A 12,054-nucleotide genomic window follows, 5' to 3' on the forward strand; every position below is an offset into this window, starting at 1 on the left:
AAGTCTGAAATACAATCCTAATCTGATGCTTTATTTTGGTCGGTGGGAGTTTGAGTTGTAACACAAAATAAAACCCAAACCATAAAAGTGACAACAATACATCAGTTTTGTGTTAATGGATGGGAATGGTTTGGTCCAAGTTGGTGGGCTTTGTCATGTCGTAATGCTAGTGGGCGGTTACGGCCCAAAAGCAGTAAATTGTAAAGGGGTCCACTGTTCATTTTTACTGCAGCATTAGTTTGCGGACATGCTACTTCATTCACTCTTTAAACGCCTTCCTCTGGGCCTATGACAGCAGTTTCTCAAGCTAGTCAGACCACCTGCTAGGTAACTACCTTTAAGTGAAACATTACACGTTGCCCTTGAAAATCTGAAGCTTTTAGTGTGCCCTCATTGGATGCTATTAATTATACTAAAAGCCCGACTGTAAGGCATGATGCTTTGGCACAGCTTTAAGTTATTTATGTTGTTGCAGGCTCACTGTATGCGCCAGCATTTAGCCCAGAGGACAAACGGTATAAATATAATGCTGCCTGGACATTGCAGGTCTTCTGCAGAGCCTTTCGTGCACACAAGAAATTCCAACAATGCAACTTAATTTGTATGACATTAGACTAGATGTGTATCAAGTTATTTATTGATTTAGGTGCTGTGCTGTATATGCAAAGTGTGTTCTTGAGGATAACATTGAGGAAATTGTCTCACTTGAGTGTATTTCAATATACCTAAATGCCCTTGAGTCAAGAGCCAGTGCCAAGTTTTCCATCCATCTATCTAAACAACGGCATGTAAAGATAAAGGGAAAGTGGAAGAACACAACTGAACAGAACAGATTTGACAGACGGAAAGAAAAGAGAGGGCACATTTAAACACCGAGTAAAGGAAATAAAGGTTTGGGTTTAGTTGTCCAGAGATCCCTCTTGAGGTTTACGCAGTGACGATGAAATGAAACAAAGCTTGCACTCTTATAAACAGGACTCTTAAAGACAGACATTTATCAAAGTGACAGCCAGAGAGTGTTCTGTAATAATGTGAAAAACAATAAAAAGCAATACATAGTAATGGAAGAGGTTAGGCTATGTCTGCAGGGACTAAGACACACACACACACACACACACACACACACACACACACACACACACACACACACACACACACACACACACACACACACACACACACACACACACACACACACACACACACACACACACACACACACACACACACACACACACACACACACACACACACACACACACACACACACACACACACACCGAAGGAGGATTACATCAGCAGAGAAGCATGAGAATTCATGCTGCTGGTTTTATATGGTCATGGACCACTGCCTCAGCTCTAATCCCAGAAATTCACTCACACACTCATAGACAGTAAGTCACTCAACACACACCTTCCTAAACTGCCCAGCCCCATCCTACAGTACATGTCTGTCCTGGCTGCATGTGTGGTTGTGCGTGTCTGTGCTTAGGCATCTATCATGAGTTGCCTAAAGGAGGGTCGGGGGGGTTGAGTGGAGCACTGCGTCCCTGGCAGATGGTAATGATGAAAAATGTCTCCTCTGAAATCCAGTCCGGCACGGGCTCGCTGCCAGAGGATGTACACAGTTCCCACACGACCAGGAGTCATGAGTGCTGCTGTTGTCCAGGCAGGACGGAGCTGTGTTACATTTCTGTTGGACCAAGGAATGCGTCCAAGGAATGTATGCGTCACACAACATTTGAGATGCAAAATGTCAGATGCATTTAAAGGTGTTCTAATCGATATCATGTATCAACGATGGATGAAATCACGAAAGCAGCTTTTTTGGGCATTTAAGCACCTTGTAGCTAATTGTTGTGAATAAACGGCAACAACTGAACCATTACTATTCAGTCTCTTTGCTCACCTCAACTGTTTTGCCAGGAACAGCAAACAGAGCAGAAAAAGCTCTAAAACCCACTTGTACACATCCTACTAAACGTCAAACAGCATGCAGTCACAGTTAGCAACTAGCTGGTGAACACAGTGGAGCATTTAGCAGCTTAGAGTGGGATGTTTCCCCCATGTTTAGACCTAATCTCTCTAGAAACAGTTATCTGCATATGAATGCAGAATCTGTAGGCCAGGGACAAGATTTTCAGTGTTAGGCACTTTTTCTCCTGCTTTGACCAATTGTGTTGGAGCAGGCTTTGGTTAGAAATAATCCATGTTTGCAGCAAAAAGGTGGAGCACATTGTCCAAATGCAACCACAGAAAACATCAGTAATCACCCGATGACAAATTACCTTTTTAATTCATCTTTATAAACAGGTAACTGCACATAAATGCAGAAAATATCAAGTGGTAGATGACCTCTGCCAACTCAAACTTCAATCTTGTGTCCCAAGTTGCAAGTCAGACTGTCGACAATAACCTGTGGCATGAAGAGGAATAATTGGTCTGGATATCTGATATCATCTATCAAGAAATCTGCTGACTACAGCATAAGCTCCTAAATTTTTGCAGTTGACCCCGGGGCCTTAACTACGATTGGTAGAGCCCCAAAACAGGTCTTAGTGAGTTACTATGGACAAACATTCATCACTTTGAGCACAAAAATAACTCAACTTTGAATGGTGATTTAACTGTGACCAAGTGTTTACAGCTTGTTGCTATACCACTCATGGCCATTAAACCTTCAACCAATACATTTTCAGAAAAAAAAAAAAAACAGATATTCAATTGAGTCACAGCTTATTTTCACCCAAATTTAAACTACTGTAAAACACTTTGGACTCAACAAAGTGAAAACCAAAAATGTTCCTCACCAAGCAACCTAATATTTTGGACATGTTTTGAAGAGGGGCCCTGTTTCACAACCTTGTTTAAAGATCCAGTCACTTCAGTTTATATTTATTCTATATGCCTAAACATAATGTAGTTGTGTTCAATTCAATTACAGCAACAACCTCTGTGAAGGACTCCTGGATAGCTTTTTAACACTGGAGCTGCCTTGTACAATATGTGTGCTATGCACTCTGTATGTGGTGGGAACTGGGAAGTGACAGGACACAGACACAATGCTTGGAAGTGTGCAGAGGCCAATAGGGGCAATTTTTCAGCCCGGAGGCCCCTAACAGGTTAACCCTGGGCATGTAACTGATTTGACTCAGTGGCCTGGTGCAAGAATGCTCCATGACTGAAACCATCACGGTGATGACACCAACAACAATGGATTGTGACGTAATTTTAGTTGCATTATGTTACATCTGCACCCTTAAACTACAGTACATCAATGCATTTATAAAAGCCATGTTTGAAGGACTTAACATAATTTGAGTCTAAGCTCATAAAGAAGAGTAAAATATGGTACTGACAGCTCATCATCAATCCATTAAGAATCCAGACAGCCTCACAGACAGGGTCGAAAATCACAGTTGACAGCGTATGGTACAACCACAGAATTTGTCCCACGTTTTTAACACTATGCCTTTATTCCTTTTCTCCTAAATTTGAGGCAAATTGGAGGCAATTGCAGCTCAGTCAGCGTGCCAAAAATTCCCAAAGTGCTGTTGGGTTTTCTCAAGCCTGGGGCGATGTTTTCAATGCATCAACTTTTGCAAGGTCCTATTGTGAAACACTGCGGCTGGGTTCATGGCTGCAGACACACCGATACTGAAATCATTGGAAGGAGGCAAACACACACAAACTTTCCCTATCATGAAAAACAGAACTTGTTTTCTGTTTAGATTAAATATCTTTTTCTACCACAAATGTACCTTTTTTTAAACTGTGATTTGAACTCCAGGTCAGAAAGAGTTATCTAGCACAGTATGAGGAAAACAGCCCTACACTAAAGTATTCTTTAAAAGTGCAACAAATTGTTTTCAGGCATTAAGGAGGGAAAAAAAAAAGAGGAAACTGAAAACAAGAGGAGACATACGCCACCGCTGTCATTCCAGCTATGACCAAGGGCCAGCGACCACAGAACATGGTAAGCCGAGGAGACCACACACAGACATGAGCTCTACAGAAACAAGCAGTTCTTTACATTACACAAACACAAACAAGTCCACACTGATACAACAAACACAAACTATAATCGATCTCCATTACAGGATCATTTGCACACATTCCTGTCATCCATAGCCTCTTCAGCAGACAGCGTAATGCAGGCTTATAAACACTGATAATGGGTACATTACTTTTTCACCCACAAATCTATACAGATGTGCACACCAGCTATAGCCTACATCTGCTGTGTTAATGCTTAAGCAAATCATGACACAACAAAACATATATAAACCACATTAACGCCGGGCTAAACACATGCATGAATAAAACATCTGATAGCATTTTAAGCTTTTTCTTCCAGCCTAATAAAGCAGATCCGTACTGCAGAGGGTTTGCTGTTAATCCAAGCGCAGCACACACAACACTTGGGACAGCCAAGCACTCAAATACCAGACAGGCAGCAGCTGTGTTCCCCCTGTTACAATCTCACTCCTTACCTGAAACACTGCGGTGGCCATCCTGCCTTACTGCGTGTGTGTGTGTCTGTCGTCTGTCTTTCACTCTTTGGTTTCCTCTGCCCACCTAGTGCTGCATCGTCCTTTCCCTTTCCCCCCCCCCCTCTGTTCAGCAGAGAGGCTCTCCTCTGCGCTCCGACCAGATGGCTAAAGCTAAATCCACTCACTGTTACCTTGGTGCAGCGCGGAGCTGGAGGAGTGTACAAATGTGTGTGTCAGAGAGAGAGAGAGAGAGAGAGAGAGTTGGTGTGTATGTGTGTGTCTCCAGACTAATAGGTCTGGCTAGTCTCTCCCTCTCTCACTCCTCCTCCTCTGAAGAAAATGAGCATAAAAATGTCTAAAGAGTCTTTATGTGAGCGCAGGAGTGTGGAGAAGTGCAGCCAAAGGCAAATCTTAACATCCCACAACTGGAAACGGCGCAGTGCAGCACTCAGCGCTGAATAAGCAGGGAAAGTCTGGCTACAAAGTACAGCTATTTCCCTCTCTTTCTCTTTCTGCCCGGTTTTTCTCCTCCCTCTTGTTCAGTCTGTTTTCACCCTCCTCCCAAACGGGGAGACACATGAGTAACGAGGACGGAGAGAAAATACTGAGCTGAATTTCCCAGGAAGATTTCAGCAGCTCAGGAAACAAAGGCTGAGCCCTTTTATTTCTCTGTGTCACTGTCTTATTACCCTCTTTCACACACACACTCCTTCTTCACAAGCTCATTCCTCATTCTCTCCTTGTTATCAGCTTCTCAAGTTACAGGTTAAATATGAGTCCCCCCCCCCCCCCCACCCACCCCACCCCACCTTTTCCTTCACCCGCCTTTTCAGTCTCTTTCCCTCTCTCTCCTTGACTTTCTCTCTCTCACACACACACACTCTCCCTTCTACAGCTGCAACCAGAGAGAGAAAGTGCCATGAATGAATCCATTGACTTCACAGCAATTCAAAGTCGAACAGCGTCAACAGCAGCGTGGAGATACATACTTGTCAGTCAGCTGCTCGGTTTGTCTTTCAACTCACACGGCCGATTTATCATGTGGCTTAGAGTCCGCTCTGTTCTGATATGCTGATGTAATAAAATATGATTTTATGTTAAAGATTAAAACTGGAAACATTCACCACAATGAAGGGGACGCTACAGTACAGTACAGTAAACCAGTTCAAAACCTCGGCTGAGTAGGGCTTACCCACCATCCCTTTAATGATTTTTTGTGGTCTAATTCAATGGACTGGTTGGAATAAACCTGCTTGACATACGTATAGACTGTTTCTGTTAAAGCAACAATATGTAACTTTTCCATCTTAAAATAGTCCATCAAAGCCTATCTAATAGTGAGAACGGTATCTCCTCCATGTCTCTACAGCGCCCTGGTTCGCCTGCTTATAGCTCTATGTAAGTTTGGCAGCGGGCCGCAGTTCTCTCAAGAAGTGCTGACCGCTTAACGGTACCAGCCAGTAAGCCCGTCCCAATTCTGTTTGATGTAATGACTAAGGCTAAGAGAAGGAAGAGGACTGTGACAATAGAGTAGCTTTGCAGGTCAAAACAACCACATTCGGGGGGGGTGGTGGCGCAGTGGTTAGTGCGCACACCCCATGTATGGAGGCTATAGTCCTCAAGGCGGGCGGCCCAGGTTCGAATCCAGCCTGTGGCTCCTTTCCCACATGTCATTCCCTACTCTATCTCCCTGATTTCCGGCTCTATCCACTGTCCTATCGCTTCATTAAAGGCACAAAAAGCCCAAAAATAAACCTTTAAAAAAAACTCCTCATTCATCGTATACTGTTGTCAATAAAAACCCTAATTTCAGTCTCTACCTGAAATGGTTTGTATCAGCTGCTGCCCCTTAAGGCCCGCCTCCCCACATGCCCACTTTCTTCTGATTGGCCGGCTCTCTAGAAGCCTCCTGGGGGGCAGAACGCTGCGGGGCTGCTCTCCACCGCTTGGAGAAGAGAGCCTCCGCAAGAGGTTTAAAGCCGCCTAGTGAAATTCTTCATTTCATATCAGGGAATTGTCATGTGATTTTGGATCCAGGGATTACTCCAATATATGTTTACCTTATGAGCTGAAACTTTGCCCACGTTTAGAATGGGCATTCAGCATTGTAACACTGTGTAACTTTTAAAATGGCATCCGGATAATAGGTCAACTTTAAGAATTAAATGACTGGGATGAAACGGAAACAGCAAGCTTGTCCCTCATGTTTGAAGCCGCTCTCATTGGAAATTACCTTAGTCAAATTGCTGTCTTCAAAATTAAAAATATTTATTGAGAGGAGTTACAAAGCCTGGACTCCTCAGCATTTTATTTAATGTGATTTTATCCATTGTTAATATTAAAGTTGATTACAGCAGCTTTGAATGGCTGCACTTTAATTTCTCCTGATGAAAGTCTTAAAGTCAGTCATTTGAATTTGCTCCCACACCCTCACCAGCTATCCAGTAGCAGACAAAGGGACATTAGTGAAGAATGTTTGGTACAAATTTGTAGCACATTAAGTATTACACCACAACACGGAAATGACCATCGTCTTTGATGTTGGTGGGAAGTAATTACATGGAAGGTGGCTCTAAAAGTAACACCTTATGATGAAGCCGTGTTCACCAGATGTTGACTCAGTGAGCGTTATTTAATCTGCTATTAATGACAAGGGCCAGGAAGGAAGGGAGGGCTGGTACAGAGCACACATATGGCTTATGGTAACAAAACAACACGCTTGTTTATGTGAGATTCATACCTTTCATGTAGGGACCATGCAGGCTGGAGTGTGGGAAGTGGGAATTCCCCATGTTTTTGGGTGTCTTGGTCCATGCCCATATAAGTTACTGTAGTCATTATGCATACCAAGGATAAAGGAATGTAAAGCATGGGAAAGTTATCCGCCTGTATTTAAGGTTAATATGCATCTCATGGTCTGGGATATTTCCTGTTATTGTGGATGTTATTACCTTGATGATTGCTGAAACATGCTGTTTGTAGTGTAAACACATCAACATTGCTAAAGACAAAGACAAGACTGCCTAAATTCATTTATTTGAACTTTTACCATTGTTTTGTTCCAGTAAGGTAAATGCTAAAGACAATTTAAGTTGCATCACTTAATTGTTGACAATTAGGTCTTCCACTATGACATCAGTCATAGTGAACTGGATTGGTGACCAATGAAAAGTGCCCTGTTGGCCGTCTTGGATCTTTATAATCAGAAGATACCATATAAAGACGAAAAACTTTACAAGTGTTACATGTCTTTTGTGGTTGACTGGTCATCGTGGTTTATAATTTGTCCAACGGTAACCCGTTTTTTTACCCTGTTTTATTGTGGATTTTTCTATGTAGGACCATATCTTAGAAAATGTGAATGTTGCTATCAAGAAGTCTTAAATCTAACCACTGAAACCATCAACCCATCAGGACAATGTATACATTGGTAATAAATCAACAAGTCAGTTAATTGTCCTTCATGGTTGCATTCAGTCAAACCTTTTGCTGAGTCGCCCCCTGCTGGCCATGTAAACAATGCAGGTTTGAGTCACTTCTGCTAATTCATTTTTGAAATTAGAGGCTTTATCCACTTCTTATTGGCAGTCTTTGTATTACACAAACACACTTATTAGGTCACTGTTACTCTTTATCCAACTTTTAAACGCATAGCACCTCTTATGTAGATGCAGATCAAGAGGAGTTGAGCAAATTCTACAAAAGTATGAGTAGGAAATAAAATACAAGGACAGAGGAATAAAATCCAAAACAGCAGGACGGTTAAAATGAAAGATAAACAGAACAAGGAGAGAAAGAAATGAAGGACATACAGTAGAGAGAGAGCTGTTTGGGTGATATCCAGTTTCATGAGTCTGACTCAGGCTTTCCCAGGCAGCATCAGAGCTGAGCAGATCCCCGTCCCCCAGCGGCCAATGGAACTTTTCACCAACGCCCATGCTGCGTAAAGGCTACAATTCACATGGATTTTCTCCTGGATGGTCATGATTAGACTGCAGGAGCTCAGACACAGTGGAAGAAGGCATAGCATGGAAAATGTGTCACTCTAAATCTATGGAAAGGATGTGGATATAAGGGTGGGGGAAGACGAGAAAGTCCCAGTGCTCCTTCAGCGTGTAATGAGGAATCGTCCTCCAGCAAGGCAAGTCGCCAACAGCTGTTGTGTTGGTCAGGGAAGCTTAGTGATGCCGGGAAAAGAGCCTGCACACTCAGCAACTGTTCCTCCAGTTTTCTAGTTTAATCAAATTATCAACTTCTACGTTCTGCAAGGTCATTCCCCTTTCTTGTTCCTCCATTAATGTCTCCTACATGCACTTGGCATACTGTTGACATTCTTTCCGACAACTCTTGATTACTCCATCATGTTAAAATCTGGGCGTTCCTGTTTGTTTATACTGCTGTATCTATGGATATGTTGCTCCCATGCAGTTACTAAATACATGGCAATTAGCCACCGCTTATTGTGTAACAACAAGTAGAACAAGTAGAGCTAACAGATGAGTGTTTGGTGTTGTAGGAAGCTCAAAAATCACTAATATTTTGTCTGTTTGGCTTTTTTTGTCAGAAAAACTGACATTTAAGCTTCTATTTGAGCTGCACTAACCAACATGTTTTCTTCTTATCACTGAATTGTATGAGTTTGTTTTGGGTCATGCTCAAAGAACTCACAGAGAATGAAAACCAAGCTCTGTGGTTCCTCGAAACTGAAAGGGATTTCAGCATTGTTCTGCTCATTGTTTTGGTTTTACAGCCTTCTTTACTGTTTTGGTTCAGTCTCACCGCTCTCATCAACCCCAGGTGGCCAGAAACACGACTCCAATGACATTTTTTGCTCTATGCCTATACTGAATGTTTAGATAAGCAACTATTAGTCTTAACAACTTTACGAGGTGCTAATAAGTCAATATTATATTTATAGCTATTTCCACTGCCCCCATGTGGCCAAAAAATATTAATACAGCTTCTACGTTGTGTTACTTCTTCTCCAAGTGCTGTGCTGCATCTCTAAATGTAAGGCCATAGACCTTAAATGTTCCTCCCATTCTTATGAAATGAAAAACCTGATAATATCAAAATAAAATCCTTTCTAATTGAGTTCTCAAATTAGATGATTCATCCCGTGTTCCTGCTGTTGTCTAGTTTCCCGCAAACCCTTGTTGTCTAAGAAGAGAGAGCAGTGAGCACGTGTTCTGTCCTATGACTGCTAATCCCGTTAGCTTTAGAGCTGTTGGCTAGCTCTGGATTTGAGCACACTAAATTAGTTTCTTTCTTGTCGATACTATGAATACAGATACCGTAGCAAGCACCTAAGGAGAAACACTGATAATAACCACATCCAATTCATACTCAACCCCGTTTATCACCACGGTCCATCACAGGAACATGACTTCTACATGGCTATACTTCCATGTTTTCTTAACAGGAGTTCATATCCCTTTGTCTGCTCCCTGTAGCTGCCACTTCTCACTTACTGCAGAGCAGACACCACATAGAAAGGAAGGACGTTGTTAATGTTGATACAGGGATTCAATACCCCACTCACATCTTTGAAACTTCACTTCGGGTTATTTAAGCCTTCCTGGATTTACAGTCGATGCGTGGAGACTTTCAATCAATGGACGGTTTATCTCACTCTCTGCTGTGGATTATATATGAGGAAGCTCACTCTCTGGTTTTATCGAAGTCCCAAACTACACATGAAGTAAGTAATGGGTGCAAGCCAAGCAGCACAACTGGGTTGAAAAACAAACCAAATGTAGTGCAAAAAATTGTAGTTCCCTGAGTGTCCACTTGGGGCTGACTGCAAAAGCCAAGGAAACACTGTTAGGGCTCAAAATAGATTGTCTGCTGTTAAAATTTCTAACAGCAGAAATAAACAAGTTCACACCCTTTTCTCTCCTTCTGGGGGTGATTTTTTTTTAATCACCTATCTGTTTTTAATTGTATTAACGCTATGTGCTGTTATGCATACATTTGCATAACTAGGGTGTAGCTGAGGTGACTAACAGGAGGGCATTTTGTGGTTGTTTGCCAGGAGGCTTTGGGCCCAATTCAGCTCGACCTCTTCTGTTTCTGCACTGTTTAAAAGTAAAGTGCAGCATTTTCAATATGGCAGCCACCATTGTTGGGATTCATAACGCATGTTCAGAAACCAATCAGTGATGGCATTGAGACTACGTCCATAATTCATACAGTCTATGGTGCAAACATAACAAAAAGTAATGAATGCAAAGCTGCTAATGGATACATGCTTTAGCAGCTTTTGACCTTTTGTCAAAAGAAACTATCGAAACATTCAAGCACTAAAATACTGTTGCACTAAACAATCTTAAGAATCCCATTTTTGAGGAATTCCATGGCACTTAAAATAAAAGTAAATACTATTCATGAAGTTCTATTAAGTTAAAGTCAATCGCATGTCATCAAGTTTAACATTAGTCTGATGGGGAAAAACATTGACTTTAGTGCATGAATTTGTAAGAGAAATGAAAGTAAAACAAATCTCTGATGTCAGGTATTTACAGTTCCCTGACATTGTAATTAAAAACCTGAAGTCCCCTGTGCCCAGTCTCAACTCTGCCAAAGCTACAGTACTATAAAGTCTATAAGGCCGTGAAAAAAAAGCTGTGCTGGCATTCTGCAGCAGTGAAACGGCTTCCAAAGTTTCCAATTAAAGGGAGTGTGATAAATCAGCCCCGTAGCAATGTGTGCTATCTAAAAGAAGTCACTGGAACAGAGCAGGAGGTTAACCATGCCAAATGATCTCTAGAGCTGCAGCTAAAGAAAAAGGTTACCAAGACAGAATGTAGTTTGAGGACGAAGAAAAAGAGGATCAATCATTTTTTGGCAGTTGGTGGACAATTTGTCTTTAAATCAAGTCACAGAAAGTACAACTTTCAGGTCAAATGTTGGTGTTAGAGCTGTAAAGATTGTTATGAGTCACATTTTTATGTGGTTTATGAGAATTTAATACCTAATTGAATTAAATAATACTTTTTGACTCCTGCCTTTCCAAAGCCAAACTGCCAGGCAAACAAAACAACAAATTCAAACATTCTTCATGGGCTACAGAAAGTTATGATAAAGCATTTTACTCTTTTCTTCTGAGAGAAGAGTTAGGTTTGGGTTTTGTGGAAAAGTATTGATCAGATAATTCAAAATATAATCAGAAAAAGAACACAAAATAAACAATTAGCCCAAGAAATAGGTAGAAGTTTAACGATAACCATCTGAGCAGGTATGGAGTCAGTTTGCAATTGTTTGATAATTGCAACTTTAAAGCAACAACTTTTCCATCTTAAAATACAGTAGTTGTTTCAAAGTCAATCTAATAGTACAAGAACTTTTAACTGGCAGAGTAGCATCCCTACCATGTCCACAGATCACCTATTTATAGCACCATGTACCACGGCTAAGAGGTGTAAGAGGACGGTGATGGATCATTTTTTATAATTTATCTTGCTTTTGATACATGATCTCTTTAAAGCCAGCCTTTGTGTGTGAAGCTCCTGGTGGCCAGACAGCTACTGTAACCATCCACTGTTATGAATCCAAGCTGTGT

General features: G+C 41.5%; 1 protein-coding gene across 12 annotated transcripts in view; it reads right to left on the reverse strand.

Annotated features, from left to right (window-relative positions):
- The window catches only part of tns1b (tensin 1b), a 176,601-nt gene that overhangs the window by 91,444 nt on the left and 73,103 nt on the right, over positions 1-12,054 (reverse strand). The window contains exon 1 of one of the 12 annotated variants that reach the window (XM_065962509.1): positions 4,494-4,970. The exons of the other annotated variants lie outside the window; for them this stretch is intronic. Within the exon in view, the coding sequence (XP_065818581.1) occupies positions 4,494-4,514 (21 nt within the window). The 5' untranslated portion in view covers positions 4,515-4,970. Of the gene's footprint in view, positions 1-4,493; positions 4,971-12,054 lie in introns of those variants that run through there. 12 annotated transcript variants of the gene reach the window in all.

Source organism: Labrus bergylta, chromosome 13 (assembly GCF_963930695.1).
Source record: "Labrus bergylta chromosome 13, fLabBer1.1, whole genome shotgun sequence".
NCBI classification, from domain to species: Eukaryota; Metazoa; Chordata; class Actinopteri; order Labriformes; family Labridae; genus Labrus; species Labrus bergylta.